General features: G+C 44.3%; 1 protein-coding gene across 3 annotated transcripts in view; it reads right to left on the bottom strand.

Annotated features, from left to right (window-relative positions):
• The window catches only part of FBXW11 (F-box and WD repeat domain containing 11), a 56,953-nt gene that overhangs the window by 12,988 nt on the left and 18,488 nt on the right, over window positions 1-25,477 (bottom strand). For all 3 annotated transcript variants that reach the window (XM_026035717.1, XM_026035718.1, XM_026035716.1), the window contains 4 exons: window positions 15,052-15,114; window positions 13,745-13,970; window positions 5,695-5,881; window positions 4,963-5,053 (listed from right to left, as the gene is read on the bottom strand). In XM_026035717.1, coding sequence (XP_025891502.1) covers window positions 4,963-5,053; window positions 5,695-5,881; window positions 13,745-13,970; window positions 15,052-15,114 — 567 coding nt within the window. The remainder of the gene's footprint in view (window positions 1-4,962; window positions 5,054-5,694; window positions 5,882-13,744; window positions 13,971-15,051; window positions 15,115-25,477) is intronic.

The following is a 25,477-nucleotide window of genomic DNA, read 5'->3' as shown; positions in this document are numbered from 1 at the left end:
CATTTAGATGTTGCAYGGTGTGGCTACTATGGAAAGCACTTCTTGTTTCTGGAGGACTTGTAAAATCCCCCTTACACTGCATAAATCTGCAATGTGCTGGGAAAGCAGCCAYGAAACACACAGCATATAGAGCAGCATTTAAATTGGTGAAAGCAAATGTGCACATATAGAGAAATAACATTGCTTTAGCTGACTGAACCCAGCTGAGTGGGTGGGCAACCCGGGCGACCCTCTGAGAGGGAACGTGTTGAGCAGTGGCAACCACATGAAGGCTTCTTGGTGGAGGAAAAGGCTGGTTGGTACTCCAGAGTGCAGCAAGTCTTCAGTTACAACCTCCTTCCAGGAGATAACTTCATGAAGTGCCTATGCTGAGATGGCAGATGGGCACATGCAAGAGGAGACGAAGAAATTGCCGTATTTTATGGGCTGCTACAAGCACYGTGGACTCAGTGCTGAAGAGCCCCCTGCTTTATTTACACACCTATGATACTGAAGCAACTGCTAACATATACACTAGCTACRAAAGCAGTTCCCAGAGGTTCCCCCYGAGTCTTGGGCTCCCTTGGGCTCCCAACCACATTTCTCCTACGTTAAATCTCTATCAATAGTTATCTCATTTGTATCAGGGATATACATAGGCTCATGTTTTGTTCAGCTTCTTGTCTCTCCCTTCCTATATGCTAAGCCCAGAAACATAAAGGCCAGGTACAGACCTGGAGAATAGCCTGGATCTTGGGAATCTCAGATACTTCTTATGACACTCAAGTTGTTGAAGGAGAGGCTAAGAATGGAGGTTACTTGGTGTCAGCCTTTCAAACATGAGAAATAACATTGAAGTTAGGGTTTTCCTTTCTTTTGATGTCAGAAGGGCCAAGCAAGTCCCAAAAGCCCGACATTGCTTCTCAGCTACTACATCATTTAGAAAAACAAACATAGGCAGAGAACAGTGAGCGCGTGAAGAAGGAATTTCGGCCTTCGGAAGAAAAGTTGCATGAAACACCCTGCCCAGAAGACTTGGATTGCTCCCCGGTAGCACCTGATGGGAACTGGGTGGACACACAGGGATGAGAGTCGCAGAGTAACAGAGGGACAGGAAGTTTTTCCTAAGAAGCAYTACAATCAAATCGTGAATTTTGGCAGAATTCGAGACCTAAAAATTAAGGTCCTAAATGTTGACGGCCGCTTAGATAARATTCACATGTGACCAACATAAACTGCTGCAGTGTTGTCTTTCTGCACACAACTGATTCAATACGCAGGGGGTTGCCCAAAGGTCCACCAAGGAAAACCAGCCAGGTCTCTCTGCAGTTTGGCAGGGCCTTTCTGAAGCCACATTAAAACAAAGGGGGAACAAGAAAAAACTCCATCATGCTCAGTGAGAAAAATCCAGACAGTGGAACATGCCCTAGAGGTAGAGGAACAGAGCAAATTATTTTCTGCAGAGACTGCAAAGGTGCTGGCTGCATCTTTGATCTGACCTGTGCAGTCTTCTCCTTTCCCAGGTTAGGGATGTGGAGCAAAAATCCTCTCGGTTCCTATTTGATCTTCCCAGAAACATCTTCTTTGTGAAGCGTTGCTACAGACATGGTCCCCAAGTGGTCCAAAGCAGCAGCTCCTAAACAAGCCCTTTCCATCCCTGTGGCYGTGAGCACCACGACACCCATGGATGGGTCTTGCTGGTGCTCTCTGAAATCCCCTTCACTGACATAATAAAATTGCAAGTTTTTAGGTTACAGATGAAGCCTCAAAATAGCTTTAAAAGGCCTCTTGCTGACTCCACAGCGACAGCAAAAAGCAGCTGCTGTTCACTGCACAACAAATCAAGCCCTTCCAGATCTATAGAGGAAATTAAAAAAAAAATAAATACAAGCAAAAAGCAATGAAAGCAGAGAGGGGTCCTATGAGGTACTTCAATGGCCTGTGCACCTGTAATAAACCGAACAACCGGCCAAGAATGGTGCTATCAAACCCTCAAAATGTCCMTTTTAGTTTCCATTTGAGTCAATAAATAACTTCATGCACACTACCATAAATATATGAAGTTAAAGCTCCACTTCAACAGGTACTTGCAAACCTCTGTCATAGCTGGGCACACCATGAACTTGCACAGGAGCAATAAATGCTCTTGCAAACCTGCAGAAGACAAAGGGCAGGTTTGGTTTGCCTGCCTTTAGAAAGTACTTGTGACACAGGCAATGGGAATAAAAGGCCAGGCCAAGGATCTGTCGTACTCAAGTGACCTGAAAGTTGCTTGTCTCTCCTTGCAGAGTTGGGGGCTAAACTCCTAATCGTGCACTACTTGGTCTCCACAACTTTGTCTCCATCACTCTAAGGTCTCCATCCACTGGCCAGCTTCATTTTGCAGAAGAAACTTCTGAAAAACGCTAGCTCGTAGAGTAGACTTCAATGGGTAATTGAAAAGAGAACCCCTTCTCAAGCACATAGTGCCAACCTGATCTGCACCATAGCCCAATGCACACAAGTTGCCAAGCTTCATAATTAAGACACTACTAAACAAAAACAATTCCTTAAAAATTATACATTAGATCGAAGATTTCCCAAAGACAGCAGTGCTTTGCAGTAAGGGATGACTTTTTCCCCCTTCTTTTATATTCAAGATTTTCAAGTTCAAGTTTTAAGTTTTTATATTCAAGATTTTCTAGTTATGAAATGCGAACTTCTCAACATCGAGAAGAACAGATGTATCGGCCCGGAACTGTTCTATCCTCAAGTCTCTAGCAAAATTACATTATAATTCTGCTCTTAATCAAGGGGACCTTAAGACTCTGTAGAAGCAAGATGAGGGCACTTTCCATGGACCTGAAGATAAGGTAATAGTTATGTCTTCTTGGTTCATCACGAGAGAGAGTTGTTTGTGCTAATTCTGCAGGGAAAACCGAACAGTTGGCCAAGAATCATAATTAATATGGAAAAAAATCCAGGAACTTGGGGTTCTGGTATCAACACTATTAAACTTCACATTTCGGCAATCTGCTGATTAACATGATCCACTTAGGCCAGCTGACCTTCAACACCACGTTTTGGGACCTCATCCAGACAYACCAGGGACCAGGCATGTCATCTCCACAAATAAGCCTCATAAACCCATAAACATACACAGTTTTCGAAGTTAAGCCCCAACAAGGTTTTCTCCCTAAAAGGGCTCCTTAAGCAGCTTGGCAATTCAATGTCCAACTTAGAGGCATTTAAAACTACTGGGCCACCTCTTGTGAAACGAAACCTAATTCAATTCTTGCTCTCATAGCAAAGATGAGGTGTAACTATCTTTTTCCAAGAATTTGGTTTCAGATCTCTAAATATCGTCTTATTTTCAAACCCAATGACTTCAGAAGTCACATTAGGTTACTGAAYGTCTTTGGCATGCAAGAAGCAGCTACCAGTGCTACTCAGCTTGCAGCGTTTGCAGCCTACGTTACCTTGCAGCTAACACGGTGACTGCCAAACTTCTGACCCTAAAGGTCAGAGGATCTAAGGGGAGGAGTTCAGGTGAGCTATTTTGCAYTCCTTACTTTTCCTTCTGTGTGTTAGCTTGGATTCCTTCTCAAATACTGACAGTCGATTCAGAAGAGAGGCCACGTTCTCCATGGAGCTCAGCTCTACTCTCAACCCAAATCAGCACCCACCATAGTAAATTGTWACTCTACTTCTGTTGCCAAAAACACTTCAACAATAATGAGAACACTGTAGAGAACTAGTCCCTTTGTACTGTTTAGAGGCATAAACGTAAAAATCTGGAATATAATAATACTGAACAACTTGACTGYTTTATATCTTCTCTATTATCGCATTTCCACACTGCCTTTGGCCTGTTTTCTTTGCTATACAAGGCTGAACTTTCATGCAAAGCAAGAAACTACACATTGAGAATTGCCATTACTCCAGTGGGCACTGGAGCATCCCGAGGCACTCTGTGATTCCTTAGACAGTGCAGGTTTGACTTCAAGTAATAAACCTTGTAACATTCAGCTCAGAAATAAATATTCAGATTGGCTTTATTTTGCCTTAGTTAGCACTATAAAACTAAATACTCAAAAATGACGTAGCAAGCTTTATAAAAATAATATTCAAAAAATAGATGATACTTGGCAGCAGCTACATTTTACAGATAGGCTGAAATTCTGAATAATGAGGTTTACTGAGCGCCAAGCAACACAAACTCACATTTGCCAGAGCAGAATGATTGTTGACTTGTTCACATCTGCCTTAAAACAAAAAACATGTGTTTCCCCAACTAATGATTTTCAGATCAGTAATTTTATGTGCATCACATGTTTGAAATAAGTGTATTGTAACCCATGGAAAAATTTAGGCTTCTGCCACGGGTAGGTAGCAAACTGAGCAAGACTTAATTTTTCTGCCAGTAGGCAGAATACCAAGGCATCTTGATCTGTTAGAAATATGTTAAAAGTTTAAGTGAGCTTAGCTCAAGATAAGACAAAAACTCAAGGGAAATAATCATCATCTTTCTGGTCTGTTACCACTGAAAGCCTTGAAGAGTTTATCATGATAGGACTGCTTATTTTTGGTTATCAAAGTCACAGGAAAGCGGGGGGGGGGGGGAAGAATCCCATATACCAAAGCAAGTTGTATTTGAGATGACAGCTTTAAAAGTAACAAGCAATTTAACCAGTAAATTTAAAGTTTAGATGATTGATATGAAAACCCACAGTTTCAGAAGAATTCCAAAATCTTTAAGTGAAAAAGGTGGTATTAATAAGTATTAAGTAACCTATTAAGTAACCCAAAAATGCACATACTGTACCAGCAAGTTGCTATTATTACAACTATTATTTTTACAGTTTCGGGAGAGCCAGAACTCACACCAGTAGTTGTGATATAAAYACATGCAATTTACTACTTTGGTCTAACATCAACACGTTTGAAACATTAAGAGTGTAAAGCATTATTCCTGTTGCAGATATTATACATCAGAAAACGTACCTCTATATCCTGTATTATCTTTGGGTATAAGGACCTGTAAAATGAATTTGGGGGGCCATCCGTTGGTCTGTTTTTAAACAGGTACTGATCCCTAGAAAGAACCAGAAAAACATTTTTCAGTTTAGTACATGGAATCACAGGACACTAAAGGGATTTAAAAGATGCAGTGAACTAAAATGTGCAACACATTTTCACAGAGTACTTATCACAGTGCTTAGCATTCAAATTTTAACCCTTGGGATTTTACCATTTCACAGCTGTATTCAAAATGCCCATGACTGAAAACAGATATTTTCTTTATGGTTCTCTGAATCAGGGTTTCCTGCCTCGTAAGGCTTTTTGCTCGTAGGGTGTCCTGCTCTTGCACAGCTCTTTATAAATGCCTTGCATTTTCTTAGGTGCACCACTAGAGAGCACAGAAAAACAACCTGCTAAAGCAGAGCACCTTGTATCTTCAGATACTTGTAAAGCATGGGAAAAATATCAGTTATTACAGTCATTTGAAGCTTTCTGTACAAAAGAGATGTCTGGGGCCCAATCAGTCGTCTTAGAGAGGACGCAAAAAGGTTTAAGCAGGAAGAAGGATGCAGCTGCCTCAGCACACRTGCACAAGAGCAGGCCCTCGTTGACACTAACGAACTCTAAAATTACTGCTTGGCAGAACCTGCTCTCACAGAAACGGAGAGGACTGTAACAGCACAGGGCGAACGTGGGGGTTGTCCAGGTACTCACCAGCCCCGCCGTTCCGACAGACCTTTCCACAGCGGGTCCGTGCGTACCATGCGTTCTATGAGCTTCTTCCACAACATTCCCTCCGAAATGACTCTCTGCCATTCCTTGCACACCAGCTCTGCCGCGCACAGTGATCTGGCGTCGAGATAGGAAAGGATGTTCTCCGCTATGTGATCTAAGCCTTGCTCTGCGGAGGAGAGAAGCCAAGGAAAGCGTCAGGCACATCGCAGCAAACCACCACCCTCCATCAGGTTTCRTAGGATGTCCAGGAAATGGCAATGCAGATTTAAAGTGTTGGAACAAAGCGATAATCACGTTAGCATGAGGAGAAAGTAGAAGTTTTAGTTACAAACCACGCTAAAAAATCTCATCTGTAGGAAAATCTAACTCCTTTCCCAGCACAGCCTGCTTGCTGACCTCACAGTGAGGGGATGTAGGACAAATTTCACCACAGAACAAGGAGCTGTTTTCCTGCTGGGGCCTTGGAGAAYCCTCAGTTATGCAGTCCAAAAGGAAACTTTCCTCAAATATATGCATTACCATGCAGCAGTAATACACAACTAAAATGTTGATTATTTTACTACTCCTTTGCATTTAACAACTCTTAAGAATTTAGGTGAAGTCAACGGAGCAGGACAGGGCTCCCCTGGAACAAGGAGCCCCTCAGCAGAATGAGCAGTAGCGGAGATTCTGAAAAATCTTCCTTGCATCAAACTGAAGAACATTTCCCATTCAAACCTTTTCTGTTACCTACATGTGCCCAGCCCAATCCTGAATTTGGATCAGGAATCTGGTGGTAATGCATCTCGGGGAGAGACCATGCGCTGCAAACCCTTGTGAGCTGGGGAAACCAATGAGCAGGAGGTGAAAATTAAGTCAGTAATGCTGAACAGTGCTTTAACACCCCAGAGCACTACGGTGATTCACAGTTTACCAGCACTAGATCCCATCCTTAGGAAACTACTCAATGATTTATCCTAGAAATAATTCAGATAATTTTCTCCGAGAGGTGACAATCCAGCTACTACACTATAAACTTGTGAAAAATAAATTTAGTAAAGATTGCCCAAGCGTATTTTAAATATCCATAAATATCATTAATCCAAAATCCATAAATATCGTTAGATGTTTTCTTAGCGTCTTTTCTTCAGCTGCTGCTCTTCCACCCTGATGGCCCATGCATGGAAAGTGGTGAGGTGCACAACGGATTTGATACTGTTGATTTCACAAACTCCACCTTGCTGTGTCCAAGAGTTTAGCAACATATCGAAACAAAACTCAGGTAATGCAACACGACTCCAAATGCAAGCCCTCTGGCAGTAAAAGCTGCCAGGAGCCATGACCAAGAAGATGTCTCAGTTGTCTTCTACTCTAGTGTCCCAACTTCCAAGCTCAGTTACTCGGATATGGAAGCAGCAACATCCAGGGGGACAACTCACACTCTGAGCCTACAGAATAAGGGCAACAAGTAGTAAGTATTAGGGGACTTTTTCAGCTCAAGGGTCCCAACAACGAGAAGCAGCTTCTTAACTTGGTAGCTTCTCTGCACCACAGCATGGTTAGATGCTCAACACCAAATATAATTCCAAGGAATCAAAATTGAGGATCCAGACTGTTGCTATGGGGCTATCACATGGTTGTCTGTTAGAATTTATCCAAAAGCAATAGGAATTTAAGCTGGTGGAGAGAAGAACATCAGTGAAGGATGATCAGAGAAGAACACGAGGAACCAATAAACTACCACCAGATGTATACATCCAGGCATTAAATTCCTTTGGCAAACACAGCGTGCATTTGCTTGTGGCTTTGTTGGATGTTATGTAACAAATGGGACTGGAGTTGAGTAAAGGTACACAGGGGGAAAACACTCGGTCTATTTGCATTAGATTTAAGAGTATTCGGACTTTTCCTGTTCACATTCCTGCCAAAATGCCACTGGTCAGATGAGAAACCAGAAGAAGGTTTGTTACTCTTTGTTACCTATTTAAAAAGACTTTGCCCCAAAATTCCTCGAAATCAAAAATCTAGAATAACTTGAGTGATTCCTGTATGCCAATTACTCATGCATTAAAAAAGGAGTAGTCAAATGGAAACAACTTATATATATACACATTAAGATTCAAGTAACTGGAGGTTGGGTCTCATATGTTTGCTTGAAAAAAAAATCAGAGTCTTATGTAAATTGTAAAAGGGGCTGCAACTCCTACTCCTTCTAGGGGATATCAACCATACAACTTTAAACATTCGTTTAGGATGTATTTATTTAAAAAGGGGGAATAAATATGCTATTCTATTAAGATATGATTTGGAAGAGTCCAAGGTTTTCCAGGAAATGAATCCTAGTGCCATTTTAGAAGCACGTGGTATCAGGAAGTATAAGTCATCACGCAGAGTGGAGGCGGCCTCTGCAATAAAATAAAGGGAGCGGGTGGCTGACTCAGCATCCCTCCGGTCTGGAAGCCACGGGTGTGCTCTGTGACTGCAATTAAAAACCACCCCTGCAAACGCAGTATTAACACAGCAGCACACCCAGGCTCTTGCCTAAGTTAAGAAGTGTTTAAGGCTCCCATTTTGCAGCACTATTTTTCTTTCAAAAGCCATTTTCAGTGCCGTAACACCCCTCCTCCCTCTTCCAACTAAGCTAGTGCTTTTAGTGACCTCCCAGCACGCGTCTGCTCCAGCTCAGGGCTAGAGAAAAGCGAGGCACAGACAGACARAAAACACATATATACACGTACTTCCTACAAGGATACTGAGTCAAATTATCAGGTAATTACGGGACCATATAACGTTTAAGGAATGACCTAACTGATTGTTAAGTTCCATCACTATCAAGCTGTTACGTTGCCAGCCCAGCAGTTAAATATAAAGACGAAGCACTGCAGAGCAAGAAGGAACGACATGTTAATAAGGAGCAGGCTGCAGTGAAAGCAGTAGAGCCAGAAATTATTATAAGAGTTTAATATTGTGATGTAAAAAAATACGCTGACTCAAGTAGAAGGGAATGACCACCAGCCTGTGGGGACAGGTACCTACAAGGAGGCTTTTCTCATGGAAAACCTGGRAAGGATGACTGCCTCATGGCTCCAGCCTAGTAAAATAATCACATCTGCAGCAGCATTTTTAGACTGGAGACCTGTTCTTGCTATAATTGGCTAAAAACAAAACAACGAAAAAAAAAMCACTTAGGGCAACTGGAATTTGATATTTCAATCAGATACTTGAGAAGGAAGGAGGGTCGCAGGACAAGGCAGCCCGGCTGCCAGTGAATGTGTCACAAACATCTTGTTCACAGCCCCGAGCAAACTTTGAAATGCCAAAGTTGAACATTTGGGGTAAAGCAGCAGCTCCCAAGGATGCTCAAATCTGGCTCCCGCCCAACCTTCTGTCCATAGATGGAAAACTTCTGTTACTGCCATCTCCTGGCAACAGCCAAAACGATCCTCTCCCCGCAAAGAAGATGGGCTCCTATAAGCTGCAGACTTGCCAATAATAGACTTAAAYAGGAAACTGCACCGCAAAGCCACCTCTGAACTCTACAGATGCCCTTGTCTTCCCTCTTGCTCCACTCGGACACGGTCATGCAGAACCCCCCGAGCAGATCTGCTTATGGCCGAGCTTGAGATGTCCCTCAAAGCGTGGGGCCTCTCAAGCAGGAGTTTCGGTAGAAGGAAATGCCATCTTACAAAAAGGGCAGAGACAGCAGGAGGACGCCCCATTTCCAACACTGCTCAACAGCGAYGAGTTAAAACCTCATCGCGTTGCTGCACCATCGGACACAGTAATTCCTCCCGCTACGGCACAGGCAGCGTTATTCCCCTCTTCGCAGCAAACCAGCTGCACTGGAAGCCCTTGGTAGGAGCAGCCAGGCATTTGAGAGAGGCTCAGAGAGTTTGATTTAATGTCTATTTTGAGACTCCTTAAGCAGTTAAAAAGCAGACAGTCACCATACTCCATTAAAAGCCCATTCCAAGGGATTCAAAAGCCTCTCAGGGCATTTTCCAGCAGCCCAAGCCGCTCAGGGAGCTGCTATGTCATAAGGAGAAGGCTGCAGCCCTGGGGTCTCCAACTGCGGCCTGGATGCCAAGGACCAAGGCGGCGCCTCCAACTTCTCCAAGACACAGAGAAACCTTTGTGAAACCCAACTATAAAGAGAGACCAGTTCAACAGCATACACGAAGCACTTCCAGGCGAGACCAGACTAAGGTTTCTAAGAAGTCATCATCTCCACGTGAACAAGGCATGAAGAAGATCACATTCCTTAGCAAGCTTTTTCATTCCCCTATCGGTTAGGACTCTTTTCATGAATATCTAGATGCAACTACCTCCCTTACAGGAGGATTTTTATGTAGCTGCACTATATACTGCTCAGGGAGACCTAACCCAAGGGGTCGAGGTCCAGCACTTAATGACTTGGCTACCTAATGCTTCTTTGGGCCCTTTTTCTCACAGCACAATCCCTGTACGTAATGCTTGTTGATTTTTCAATGACCTAAACCATATTTTTGAATGAAAACCACCAGCAATCAGCTGCCCCCTCTCATTTGCACAAGGGCATTAATAAATTTATGGCGACCAAGCTGGGCAAGCCCCTCTTAGCCATTTGTGGCTCTGCTCCTTCATCACCGCGTCCGGCCTGCCTTATGAGTCAGCAATTTCACTTGGTTTTAAGGACCAGTTGTGAATTATTAGCTACATAATCTTTCCAATTCTGCATTGCACAGGTCACAAAGTCAGCTTGAATGGTCAGAAACAGCAGGGCTATTACAGCAAGCTGGTCTTCTATGAATATTCTCAGTCCCGAACACTGTGCCAGCACAACCACCCAAGTGCTTTGCCCACTCTTCAGCCTGCTCTCTTTACTACCAGCAAACATGCACAGATTTACACCACGCACATCAAAAACAGGGAATGGAAAGTAGCGACTCCAGTTAACATAGCAGGAACTGGTGCAAAGCACCRATTTTCAGATGGAGCCAACACACTTCACTCCAAGACCGTGCAAGATTCCCTCCCATTTCAGTTATGGAAGTTCCAAGTTACAAAGCCCCATTTTACATTTCAGGTCAGTGAAAGGGTTGTTTAAACATCATTTTCTGACAGTGGAAGCAAAAAATTACACATTTTCTTTAATAAAATGCACCTATCATTTATCAGTATGCTTTTCAAAGAAACAAAGAACTTTACTCCTGACTCTCATGCCTCAACAGTTTTTGCAGTTTTATAGGAAAATGGTAAAGAATTACAGCTGTGGTTGATTAGAGGAACTAGATGAAGGGCTGGTAGAATTCCAGTAATAAATTAAAGCAATTAAAACCCACCGCRATTTCAAAGCCCAATGTGTAAATATCACTTTGGATGAAAAGGCAAGCCAAATGTGGGGTGTCAGTCCCCTAAAACCCATCAACAGGAGATATGAAACAGTCGCTCAGATTGTGCAATTGCTCAGCCTTTGGTTATTTTGGAAACGAATTTCAGTGGAGCGCTGGCAGGGCTTCCCTTGCCTCACACAGCTCTGAGCTTTGGCACATAAAGCAGATATAAAATGGAGTTTTTTCCCCCTAATCCAAGGGGAAAAGAGAGAAACTTGAGAGTCAGGACTGTAATTCATTCAGGGAATGAGACCTTGCAAGGAAGAGACCAGTGAGCATCTTAGAGATAATTCAGGGGGGGACATAAGCTCTCCTTGCAATGAGACTGCCCGTTGGAGCCTGCTCCTTCCCTAGTGTTGCTGGAAAAACCAATGTGCAGGGCCAGACCCTGCAGACTAAACATCCTACCTGCTGCTTACAGAGAAGTGCCTCGTAATTATCACTTTTTCCACTAAAGCAAAGGGAAGCCAGATACCACAAATGTTTTCCATTTCTCCTGCACTCACAGGTGTGAAAATCGGCAGGGATAGCAGCAAGCAGGGAGTATTTTCAACACAGGAATTTGACTTCTTCAGAGAGCTTCAACTTTAAAAACATTGTTATCTTTTAATGCAGTATTAGCCTGGCGTGGGATTCATTTCAAGCAGCTCAGATTAAATTCCTGGGAACAAATTATTTAGGAGTTACTCAAACACTACATGTTCAAATACAGTTTTCCTTGTGCCTAATGTGCACGGGAAAAAACCATTAGCACTCAGTCTCCCAAATTCAGCTAGTTTTCACAGAAACTTACTCACCTTACTGCAACTTAAGGAGGAATGAATGTGCACTGGAATATAAACTTTACCTTTAAATATGCAAGACTTGAGATTTTATTTCATATTTACTTTACGAAAACCTTTTGAAGAATATGTTTTTTTCAATAGAAGAGGTTGGTTTTGTACTGCTTACTGTAAAATGCTTTTTTTTTTTTTTTTTTTTTTAATAATATATGATTTGATGCCCCGGCTACTAAAATCCATTCCAAGATTTCCCATCAAATTTTCATCTCACATTTCATCACCAAAACTAGGAACCCATCCTGTGCATAGGGGCTAAGAGAGCCAAATCACCTCTAAGCTCCACAAAATTCAGGTTTGGGAAAAGGGCATCTTCCCTTTTTGCCTAGCTTCTTCCCTCATTTTTGCATGTTTTTCTTGAGAAAACAGAGCACAAATGAGATTGTGCATCACTGCCTGTGTCCTTCACTGACTTCCTTCATTTCCCTACTCCCGATTTCCAGCTACTGACTTGCTTCACTGCAGCCACACTTGACAGATGAGCAGAAACTCTCTCACACCTCCAGAAGTTAAACTCACCCAGGCTTTGTGAAAATAATACAGTCCTAGAGAGAACAGAAACCTAAAGCTTCAATGCTAAGACAACTGCAATATTAAAAAATAAAGATCTAACTTTCCTGCTGGTAGGTATCAGAAAACTCCATGCACAGGAGACCAGCCGAGGACACCAAGGGCTCAAAAAGCTTCAGAGCTTGCGACAGCAGCAGCCTGTGGAGGCAAGTGCTTCCTGCACCCGCTAAATTATCAGCTTCTAATCCTACAGGGAAGTTTCACTGTTTGAATGGATGCTGGCTTCCTGCTGGAGGAAATCAAGGTGGACATTTACCTTCTTACCCAGGCTCATATCACTGCCTGCTCACCTCAGGTCTGGCTCTGTGCTACTGCTCTGGCAGTGCAAATGGAACTTTAGGACCTGTTTTATGTTCTCTTTTGGAAAACATGTCCATGCGTTTACCTTTCAAAGAGTTAAATGGACCAAGCTGTCTGCCAGCAAGAAACCAGGAATACAAGTCCATTCTGATCTTAATGAAAAATATATGTATATTTCTTATAAGGATAGTTAAAAGCTAAAAGGTGTGTGCATGTATGTATGTACAAATATATTTTTATACACAGCATTTATTTATTACTGCTCCCAGGCTTTGGAACAGTGTTTTAAAGAAAGGAATACAGTAAGCACAGAACAGATTTCATATTCCAAGTACTGACAACAAATTTACACTCACCTGAGGTAGAAATGGTTCTGAGCAATCGAAGAAAGGACCTGGACTATAAAAACCCTACAAATTATTCTTGAGCCAGTAACAAGACCACACAAATGACTAGACTCACTTATCTGAGTAGACAGCTACTATTTTTTTTTTTTTTTTTTGGGGGGGTGGAGGGTGGGGTTGGAGGCGGGAAGTGATATTTTTCTCTTTTAAAGGCTTGGGAAATTTAGGTAAAAATGTAAAAATGTAATGAAGACTTCACAAACGGATCCATACAGTGTTTTCTACACCTATGGGCTTGGGATTAGAAAGGAAGCTAGGGGAGAACATATAGAGATTCCACTTTTGCAACTCCGAGCCAGTTTAAACACAAACTGTTCTTCAGAACATGCTGTCCACGCTGCTTTTACAYGGAACAACACTGGCATCCAGTGGCCAATTCAATAATTCAATTAATCACAGATGTGARTGACTTAAGGCACCCACCTACATTTCTTTGATTTAGAAACATCACATCATTTATAAGACACAAACCGAATCTAAAGGATATTCAAGAGAAGCTGGTATATACCCTAAAGTATAAAAAACTTTGTATTTATATAACCCCTTCTCGTACAATATTAATTACCTGGTAACGCAGTGATGAAGTCCCGTTGTAACATGGGCTTCAAGTAAGAGTTWATATGTCCATGCTGATAGTGACACATTCGTGAAATGAGGTGTTCTACAAATTCAACTTGATCTGATTCAGACCACTGGTCAAAGTATTTAATACACAAGTCTTTTTCCTTTTCGTAGTTTCCTTCTGATGGTCTTTTTCTCGAGACAATCACAGATGAAGTCCCATTACTTATCTATTTTAAGGAAAAAGCAAAAACTCAAAGTGACTATTTCAATATGAACATGGGCATTCTTTATCAGAACTCTACCAAGGAAGATAGTGTGAGAAGCTACACAGAAGTAACCAGCACATTTTGGAATGGACKGTTAAAGTCATCACATCAAATAAGCTTCGCCTGTCGCCGATGAGGATGAATGAAAAACCCTTGCTCCTAATTCTAAGTTCTTTTGCACTGCCAGACTTCTCCTACCTCTGGCTGTTCTTTCCTCTCATAGTGTAAAGAGCAGGAAACTGCTCTTTTCAGAGCAAATATCTYCACACTAAACCAGTGGTTTCTGCCACAAACTGCAGTTTGCATCCACAAGCGTTTTACAGGCTCCTGCAGCAGTGATATAAGAAAGTTTGGTATCAATTCTCTAATCAGAACATAAAATTCAAGACCCTAACGTGGGTGTTGAACTGCTTATCCCATTAGCGAACACAGAGGATTATATCATATCAAGGGTTTATTTAGTATTTGAAAAACACTTCATGCCTATGCTTGGGAGATCCAGGTCAATATGCAACTAGAATACACAGATTATCATCTTCTGCGTAGCTGTCCAGCAGCTAAATGCTGGGAATTAAAGCTAAAAATAATMATTCTGGAGAAGAACACACCAGGGCTTATTACTAATGTATAGAGATTCAAAGATCCATGCCAGGTTCATCTGAGTCCTTCAAGGGTCCAAAAGGGTTCCTGGGGAGCAACTATCCCTCTTTGAAACAATTCCCAAACTTCTCCAAATAAGGCTCGTGGCAAAACTCTCTGACACAGCTGCGAAACGTCAGGCTGCRTTCCTCCGGACCCTTCAAGCTGCAGCTCATGCCAGCTTGAGGTCTGTGCAAAGACACACAACCTGAGAAGATCCAGTCATTCGTCGAGTATCATTCAATGTCATCCTTCACGTGAAGGCTGAGCTAATTTTAGGATGACAAAGTCAACTAGACGGAAGTTGATGGTAAATGTGCAAAGCAAGCGATTTGAGAAGGTCCCCAGGAAGGCAGAACATGGAAAATGACACCAACTATCTTTGTGAGAATGAGCGTCTTACCTGCCATAGGGTATTTTTCTTTGGAGACTCATCTTCATTCTGATCCTCCATTACTGACGTGTTCTAGGAGAGAGGGAATTACAGTTCAAATTGAGATTTTCCTCTGCTATGGCAATTCTTTGCCTGTGCTTTACAAAAAGCAAACAGAGAAGCCCATTTTCCTACTGAACAAAACTATCAAAAGTGYCTAGCCACAAAATCCGGGCATTGTCAATAAGCTCCCTTTCACTGACTTCTTTRTCAATTCTATTTACTGCAAAGATAATGCCCTGAGCCCTCTCCCATTTCCTTTGACAGGTTTTCAAGTCGCCTTCCAGTGCTTTTCTCACTGAGAAATGAATCCACTCTCGGCCCACTCAGGTCAAAGCAATTAAACCTGTCCAAGTAATCGACCTGCACCCTCCACCAAAGCTAAACTGCATTCCTCTAGGAGGAAAGAAATAAAGGAAATCACGACGCCCTGCCTGTGTGCAATGGGAAGCCAAGCCTTTTCCTCTCATGGTGGCCTTGAGCCCAGCGCAAGGCGGAAGAGGGACCTTCCAGTGACTTGCTGCTGCTCCTGTCTGCAGCCCCTTGGCAGTCATGGCCTCTTCCTTGCCCTGGCTAATTACAGGGTTCTCCCTATACGGCAACTGCGCCTCCCTCTCCCCCATTCCCTTCCTTTCTGCTCAACRCCTAGAGATGCAAGGATGTCTAGAYGTGAACCCACAGGTTTTCCTTTCAGAGTTTGCTTCAGTTTTGCAAAAGCTTTCAACATCCTTCCTTTCCCCCGCTATTGCCCACTCCCTCTTGCTGTCCCTGTCACAGCTACTAGTCATCTCCAAACAACCCCAGGGACCTCAGGCTTCGCAGATCCTGCTCCCTTAGCTCCCTGCCGACTCTACCCTTCCCGCCTTGCATGAAACCCCAACGTCAACCCAGCTATGAAAACCCAAATGTCTTAAAGCACAATCTGTATTTATTTTATCCCTCTTCCCCTCTCTGACAGCTGTCTTGGCAGAAAGAGGAACAATATGCTTAACCAAAAAAACCCACAACAGGACAAAATACTTCATAGTTATTCCTTTCCTTTGGTCATCACATTATGGATGAAGTCCTTAACAGCTGCATATGCTGCCCTGACCAAAACACAACTGCACTTTGAGCATGAGCCACTTCCTCTGCCCCTTTCATGCATTAGGAAGGTATCACGTGAACAAAATTTAAAAAAAAAAAAAGAAAAATTAGAAGTATTAACCCTGCTGGGTAATAGGAAACCTGATATATTGCAATCCTTATAAAGATTGACAGCAATGCTTTCCACTAGTAGGATTAAAAATACTCAACTTTGGTTGAGTTAATATTTCCGAAGAGCAAGGAACWGGAGTGCTAATGAGAACACGGGTTAACCCGCCTGCCCTGGGTTAGCGTGTTCAGCAGAGCCCAGAGGGAGAGCGGACCCAGCAACGGCTGTGCCAGCCCCAACGTGTGCCAGCCCCAACGCAGACCCACACATCCCCTGCAGGGTACCTGAGCACTGCAGCAAGCTGCCCAGACARGGGCTACATCTCCAACCCTGAAGACGCTCAAAAGCCACCAGACACRGTCCTGGACAACCTGCTCGAGCTTGGGCTGCACCTCCCGAGGTCCCTTCCAAACCCAAATACTCTGAGGTCTGTCCCTTCTTCCAGGAAATCTCCCAGAGCAGCTCGGCCCCAGCATGACTTCCCTTTGGTAGGTCATGCTGAGACCACCTTCTTTAACTGGGCAGCATCCGAGATCATCCCTCATTTCCAGACTGGCAGCTGACAACTTTGTTCAAGACTCTGCATCTTCTCATTGCGGGACCATCTAGAAGAGTTGCAGCACGATCAGCGCTGCAACAGCAAGCATGCAACATGGCAAACCAATGCCATCCAACATCCACAGCACGGAGAGGCTGCAGAGCCAGCTGTCACCTTCAACACGCACCTGCTAAACTCTCCTGAGCCACTCTGCTAGCTTGGATGAAGAGAATGCTGCAAAAAGGCCATCTGGCTCACAGGAGTGTTCCTGGAAGATATTGCCATGTTCTCTCAAACTCTTAATTTGGCCATAAATGTGAGTGCAGACTATGCAGACTTATTTTTAGGCTGGAAGTTTAACGTTGCAGAAATTTATTCCGACGACGTCTGGTTATGAAAAGCAAATGGCTGTGTTATTTTTCACATGGCTTCTATTATAGTCCTTATTATCCTTTTTTTTATTCCCTCTGCTTTCCCATCCGAAACTCACCCCACACATTACCTTCCAGAGCTCGAAGATTTTAAGCCTTCATTCCACTCTGCCTTCTCAGTAAGTTTTATTTCTGTCTTACAAAACATTCAGCTCCTTCTGATGCTCAAAGGCACCTCTCCCAACCAAAGAGCAAGAGCTGACTCAGGCAGACGCTGCTCTGTTGCTGAAAGAGGCACTAAGCTGCTCTCTGTGTCCAAAAGGTCTGGCAAACAAAGGATTTCAACCCTCCTAAAGCTGCCATCGCTCGTCCCGGCTCGGGAAGGCCTCCAACTATTATGCAAGAAAGAAGATAGACATCTACATGTTAAACTCTTCCCCTTCCTCATTGTTTCCCTCTCCCTGCCTGTACTTAGCTGGTTACAGCACCCACGTTCTCGCAGGGACACACAGTCTCCTCCGTGGGTTTCCCTGGAAGGGTTGGGCTGGAAGCAGTACAACCCACCTGCATTTCCCTGGATAAATAGGACCCGGAGCGGGTACAAGGGGTGGCCTCGCTCCCTCCCTCCCTCCGCCAAGGCCACGGGCAGCGAGAACAGGAGCGACCTGTGCTCGCGGGGCCAGCAACAACACCGCCAAGGCCACCGGAGCCGGCAGCTTCCCCCAAAGAAAGCCAAGCTTCTAAACACTGCCTGTTCGTCCCGTTGATAAATGCATTTTTCCAGAAATTCTTGTCAACTTCCTTGGAGCTCTTGCAAGAGCGGAKGTGTTACCAGGGGGCCGGGCACGGCTGCTCTGTCCCCAAGTTCCAAACGAAGGCACAGGGAGRAATCAGTTTTCATTAAGATCCTTAGATACATGGGAGCAACTAAGCCCTCTGGACCGTTTCCAGCACCACATTGGGTGCAAGAGCCCGTATAAGCTACCCTATAAACACACAGCATGGACTCAAGAGGTGGGTCTCCCTGGCAAGACACCTACAGGAAATCTCCATCTTTGCTGAAAGGGTCTACCTAAACATGTAGCTCAACAGCCTCCCGTCCCTGCTCCAAGGAGGCAAGGGCAGGTTTTGCCTCTGGAGCTGGGAGAGCCGACTGGAACCTCATTCACCAGGAGAGCAGGAGCCCAGCACAGCTCTGCTCCTCAACCCTTGTCACCCCTTCTCTGAAGGGGGATCTCTGAAGGTCCCTTCCAACCTTAAGGATTCTACGATTCAACCCAGTTTTCCTCTCTTCCAGCACCAACAGAGCAACGAGAGGCGAGAGCAGCAGCGCTGGGAAGCGGGGCATAAATAAGCTTAAATAACAAATCAGGCGAAAACAGTCCAGACTAAGGGGCTTTGAGTCCTTTTAGTAAATCAAGCCTTGCCTTCCTTCAGAGGTGCTGAGGAAAAGGTAACTAACAGCTAGCTGGCTACTAGGATGGCTGACACAGCAGGCAGGCCGTGTGYAGGCCGCACCGCGCTCTGAACACTCGGCGCTGCCACCACGGCGCCACAAACATCCCAACCAGGAGAGAGACCCCGCCACCCTATGTGACACTGCYACCAAAGCAGGAGGGAGAACCTACAGAGAACGGGTTAGCAGCCAAAARTGAGGAAAATGTCCTGCTTCCAGCAGGAAACTCCGGGAGGCACAAAGTACCTCAAGGAGGAAGGCAGGCCTCTCCTCAGGAAGTCATCGACAGTATTTTCTAACCAGCAACCTGCTTTATGTTGCTTTTTTAACATCTCAGTGCCTGATCAGATGGAGAAGGGTACAAATCAAGCCTGGGAGGATCTGGTAGCCCTAACTGCACTGCTCATCATCACTATAAAGCAACCTGAAATAAAAGTCCCAAATCATCACTCATCATCACTATAAAGCCCCCTGAAAATAAAGCTCAAGTGGAAGAGACTCTCTCCACCTCAGAATCACCTCAGCTGCCTGGGGACATGGCGATTATACATCTGCAGTAACAGCTCCTTATATCAGCTTAAACTATAGGCTTTATACAAGCGTTAGGTATCTGCACAAACTGAGCTCCCTCCGGTAGAGCCCCTGGGACAGATGGCATTTTGGTGAGGTTATTGCTAGACATTCAAACAAAAATACCCTTGAAACACTAGGAGCCTAGCAAGACCCAACAGCTGAAGGCAAAATTAGAACAAAAAAAAATATTCACACTGAAAATAAGGCTTAGTTTTCATTTGGTCACTGACTAAGCAGCAGGAAGTTTAMAGCAAGCTAGTGTAAAATCAGCACCACCAGCAACCTGCAATACAGACCAGGCCAAGGTCTGAAAGCAACCGCTGCCCTTGGACCACACGTTGTGGACCTGATGTTTTTCAGGACGTCCCTAGAGCTCATTCCAGGAGTCAGATCCGAGTAGGGCCGCATCCACAGGCRCTGCCTTGCGCCCGAGTTACCACCCACTTTTTGCTGCACTTTTCACCCAGCAAACAGTCGTTGCTGGACCGAGACAACTCTTACAAGCCTGAGAGGTGTCCGCCAGTGCTTGCAGCAGCACGRAGAGCTTCCAAAGCCTTCCTCCCCAAAAACACGAGGACATTTTTCATTTACAAGCCAGAGTAAGAAACGTAGGTGATAAGAGAGCCATGGGCCACAATGCTCACGTACAGGGCTCCTTTCTCTCCATCTCCAAGGCAAAGCAGGCCCTCTGCCTCCCAAATATAAGCCTGAATTCGGGCCTTCCAYACACCTCGTTTGCTAACTTAAATTTGTCATGTCCTGTCTGTGTTTTCTTTGGACAATAACTGGCTTTTTTTCCCCTACCCAGCCAGACTGCTGAGCGCCTTTTCAAACGGGTCTCACTGCTTGCAAAGGAAAAAAAAAGACCCTTAGTTTTTATTTCCTGCAATAAACTTGAGGGGGAATTACTGATTTACAYGTGTAACAACCTTTCTCCTTCCTGAGTAGGAAGGCAGCTGAGGAGAAGCCTCTTAAGATTCACTCATCTACTCGCAGGCAACGTGCCGGGCTTCTAAAATGAGAACAAAACTAATGTGAAAGTTGCCTGGCGCTTGGTTACCCAGGCTGGGGCCTCCATGCAGGCCCCGTTAGCTGCAGGACTGATGCCCACAAGCAGCTGACTTGGGAGACTGCAAACACGGACAAGATGGTCCAGCCACCACATCCCCAACACACACTGAGCTGTCGCTTAACTTCCAAAGCCCCTTGTGCTACCTGCTGCAGGCAACGTGCTGCAGGTACTACCAAAACCATAAGCACACGGAGACATCAAGGGTCAGGCAAAATTCACGTTATCATTCATGCCGTATAACACATCCAGAAAAGGCATAAAACCCGAGTCTTTCCTCCACGTTATGCTTAGGGAGGAAAAGAAAGAACAAAAACACCACTTTCCTACACAAGGAAGAAATCTGTTGGTTAAAGGCAGCACCTCAGATGCCACTGTGGGGAAAAGGCAGTGATCTGATGACTCTAGAGCCATTCAACATGAATTGGGATATATTAAGTACATCCGGAACTTGGATGTCTTGGGCAGTGTTAAAATATTTCACGAGTTGCCCCAACTTCCAATTTTTGCTTTTGGTAACACTCCTGTCCAAACAGCTACAACTCAACATGTAAGTAATTAAGAAGCTAAACAAATAACAGGACATTAGTGGGCATCAGAATTAGAGCTACTGACTTCAGCATGTTGGAAACATCCAAGTGGCAGCATTTTTTAATCAAAATCCGATACACTCTTTTCCCAGGCCCAAGTGCATTAGTGTTTATACTTCTTTTCTTCTCCTAAGAGCTGTTAAAAGTTTCCCCTGCACCTTTAACTCTAGACCAAAACAACAAAAACACATGAAATCTTCAGTAAAGACAAGCCCTAAAACTGGCCAGGTCCTTCAAGTGCAGCATGTTATTATGGAGATGATGAAGTCCTCTTTTTTTTTTTTTTTCCCCCCCCCCTCCTTCCTCCAAGGACATGCAATAGTTAGAAAATCTAAATCACTAATAGTCTGAAACATCGTCTGTTTTGGAAGCTCAAGAAACGACACCAACTGAATCTGAATGCACAGGAACTTCAGGCAAAACAGCCTTGAATCACAGCAAATGCCCACAGCACTTTTGCAATATCTACTTAACATCACCTGGATTTTGCCAGATACTCTTCATACAAGGGCAATTTTATCTAGGTATTACAAGAAAAGAGCAATTATATAATTTATATTTCATTTACTTTCTACAGTGGGTGTCTCTTCTCCCTACAGCCTTCTCATACAGTTGATTCATACAGGAATATGTAACATTATAAGAGGCTGCAGAGAAGGATTAGAGACCAGGAGAAAGGTTTGCACAATAACTCCAGTTCTTCTGCAAAGATTATTTTAATCTATATTGCATCAGTGGTTCAGTTGACATTATAGCACATATCACTGTGCTGGGAAGTGAAAAGCAGTACACTTAAAAAATATAGAGAGATTTATATATATTCTTTGGGATGCCAATATTCTCCTGGGTTTCTGGGTTTGCCATCATTTCTGTAGGAGAACTATTGTCTGGCTGCCTAAAATGAAGCAGAGTCATTGAGAAGAGCGTGACTTGTGCTCTCGATGTTGGGGCTGGATTTGTGAGCAGAGGTTGCACCCAACAAGCTGCACGTAGGAGCACCCGACATCCTGCATTGTTACTATCCAGGAACTGAATTCCTGGATAGTAAAATTGGAATTAGTTTGGAGTTCCTGGATTCCAAGCTGGCCTAGTCTAGTTTTTCCCCCTCTCTCTCTTTTTTTTTTTTTAAACTCTATTTTTTCCTCTTTTTCAAGACCTGCGCTTGTTAGGGAAGTTTGTTCAGCCCTGGGTTTGCAAAGAGCTCACCTATACCTGACTTAGAAGTTTCTTGCTGTTTATTCAGATTCTACCAACATTTTAAAGTATCAAGCACCTGGACACTTTCTAATAAATAAATAAAATCAAAGCACATACGTGGAGACTGTCATCTGTTGTGGCCTGGAAGCCCACAGATCGACCCTTCAGCTGAGAATGGAGGAGGCCCAGGGACACCATGGAACGGTCCTCGTGGCAGTTGTCACTCCAAGCAGAAAGAACGAATGTTCTCGTGATGATGCCCCTCACAAATCTGGTTATTAATGCTCGTAAATCTACTGAAATACTGACATCAAGACTGCAGCTTTGTTCCCCACAAGCAAGGGACCTTATTGCCCTGCTGTGTCTTCTCTGATAAGAATCTGCCAGGGTTGTGAGAGGAACCTGCATGAGCTCCATCTCAGTCTTGACAGGAATTACTTGATGTCTCTTTTTCCTGCTTCCTTGGATTTGCTCCCCGCAACAACCATCAAACAGGATCAGATGGCAAAACTCTCCTCTGCCCTGTAGGTGGCTGAGAAAGCACAAGTTCAGCTGGGGTGGTTGGCAAGAACACCGCTCAAAGCCGAGGCTTGTGCAGACACATTGCACCAAGTATCAGGAGTAAGGGCTCCTGCCCACTACTTATTAAAGCTGTTAGGCTTAGTTTGCATTGGCTTTTTTGAGGAGCATAAATTGAGGCTCAAAACAGTGTTTATCTTTTGCAGCTCTAACCAATGGCCATGGACTTGCTGAGGCAACGTCTGGTRTCTACCGTTGATACGTGAGGCCCTAACGGAGAAATGCTCTTCCCTCTCTGGGAACAAACCCTTCCCGGGCCAAGAAGGGAGATCTCGATCTCTAAAAGACCCATGAGCAAAGCTGAAGTTACACGAGCAAGTGATCCAAAGGAATAAGGACTCACTCTCTCATTTACTCTTTTCTGTCTATATTTAGCAGTCCTTTCCACAGAAGGCCACAGTTGACCRAAATATCTCAGCAGGAAGTCAAAGAACCATCACCACCTCCTCCTAATCCTCTATCAGAGGCTCCTATCAAGTAGATAACCAAGAATTACACCAAAAGAGCTTTTGAATACTGACAGCTTCTGAAGAAAAGGCCAAGATAGCTGCCCACCAGCTACTACTTGCAGCAGAAAACTGAGGAGCTGGTAAGAGAAATAGGCTCCTCAGGGGGTTCCGCCTTCTCACAGCTCGGGGACAAGCTGTAATTCTTAACTCTCTCTATAAACTGCTAATATCCAAAGAAAGCACCCACATGTATTAAGTTGTAAGAGAAGAAAAACAGTCTACCCCAAGCTAGGAGCTTAGTGGTTCACCGGCACCCAAAGCTGGGGTGTCCTAGAGAAGCTGCTCCAATGGTCCTGACCTGCCAGGTGGCTTCCCCGGCCACMTTTCACCTCCCCACCTGCATCCCCACTCGGCCTGTGTCATCCTGGGGACAAAACCAGGTTCAATGTGACCCATTTGACTAAAGAGAAAGAGCTCTGGCCCACAGCTCAAATGGCTAAAGTTGAAAGCAACCTGGTTAGCAAGCACTCTCTTCTACTTAAAAATAAACGATCCAAATGGATCCAGTAAACACATCAGATCCCTCCTTGCCTTGAGGATAAACAGTCTTGCTCAAAAATGAAAGCTGAACAAGGGAAAGCACTCAGATACACAGGTAATGAGTGAAGGAAAGCACTTGACGTAACGCTTTCCTCCAACTCACACCTCATGCCTGTAACAGAACATCCTGAATCCACCTCTACCTATCAAATGGGTGTCAAAACCAAGTCATGAACCACACCACGGCCATTGGGAAGCGCAGTCGGGAGCTGCTGTCACACGAGCATCTACATTTGGCCCTGGTGGGACTGTGTCTGGGTACTCTGCCCAGCTTCAGGCTTTGTTTTAGGAGAAAAGCAGGGAGGCTCCAGAGCACCATGCGGCAGAGGTGACCAAGCGACCAACTACCTGAGCAGAGGACATGGAGGAGACCAAGCCAGGCTCCTCAGAGGGGCACAACAGCAGGACAAGAGGCCACAGACCCCGGGAACATGGAAAGTCCTGATTAAAGGGCATAAAATATTTACTAAGGGTGGCCAAATAGGTTTTCCAGAGAGGCTGGGGCATCTCCATCCTCAGAAGTGCTCAGGATTCAACTGCCCAAGTCCCCAAGCAACCTGAGCTACTTAGACCTGCTCTGAGGGCAGTGGGATTCCAGGGCCTTCAGGGGACTCAGATTACCCTATCACTTTAAGACCACTTCAGTCCTTAACAAATACTGGCATAWCAAATACAAAATTTCAGCGTAATTACCTGAAGCAAATTAGGTAAAGCGCAATAATTATTCACTTGTATTTTCATTAAACCCTCTGCAAAAATAGCCAAGAACTAATCTAAGCTGGGAAGGCAGAACCAGAATCGCCCATCTAATTGATCTCTTGTGTACAGCTGAAAGGTGTTTCAACATCTGAATGCTTTGCCAAGTCAGCAGGTGAAGGACAAGGCAACTGCAGAAAACACAGCTAAGACCAGACCAAGCTGCTTCCCCAGTCCTCAGTGTCTGCAAACAGAAACCAAGAACTGAAAGACAAAGATAAAACCACCAAATACTGAAGACAAACTCCAAACTGCTCTTAATTTTTAAAGGCTACTCCAGATTCAACGAGGATGGGTCAATACTGTGAGGAACTAGTGCTGCTCAACTGGAGGCAAGAAATGGATGTTTTCAGCACCAACCTACAGACGCAGTAATCCAGACCTAGAGCCGCGGCGCTGCATATAATGAGCAGCCTACTTGTACAGACACACTGTTTTTATAATGCTGTGCTTTGTTTTAAAGCTTTCCATGGCAGAAAGCAGCCTGTTTAGAAGAGGGTCAAGTCAAAATATTTCAGATATTGGATAGAACATTACGTTCCTTCAAAAAAAAAAAAAGAAAAAAAGAAAAGAATCTAATAGGCATGTCTTTTTAATGGACCTGCTGGACTTGCTCCAAAAGGGAATGGTTGCAGTCCCACTGTTTCAAGGCAAAATACCAGAAAACACGTCAAAGAGGCATTAGTAAGTGATTTCTAGGCAAAGAGAAGAAAAGCAGTTGTCTGGGCTTGTTCAGTTCCCTCCAACAGCTGCCCCTCAGAGCAGCCCGTGCAGAAGCACCTAGAGGACACATCGAGCAGCTATTTTCTAATTTGGAATTTCATGCAGCGCAGAAAAAGGAATTTTGAGMATACTGCTTCATGTCTGAGCTTGTCTAACAAGAGATACTGTCACTATAAAACCTAGGGTGCAGAAGGTCTCATGTCAGTGAGACGTAATTGCCCAGTAGGATGTACCCCAGTTGGAACYGCTGCTTTCATGTTCCCGTTGGGCATCCAAAGAGCAACCTCACGCAAGGGAATC

The sequence above is a fragment of the Nothoprocta perdicaria genome, unplaced genomic scaffold (assembly GCF_003342845.1).
Source record: "Nothoprocta perdicaria isolate Ctin4 unplaced genomic scaffold, notPer1 scaffold_166, whole genome shotgun sequence".
Lineage (NCBI taxonomy): Eukaryota > Metazoa > Chordata > Aves > Tinamiformes > Tinamidae > Nothoprocta > Nothoprocta perdicaria.
The sequence above is the reverse complement of the archived record's forward strand: the minus strand, read 5'-3'. Positions and strand labels throughout refer to the sequence as shown.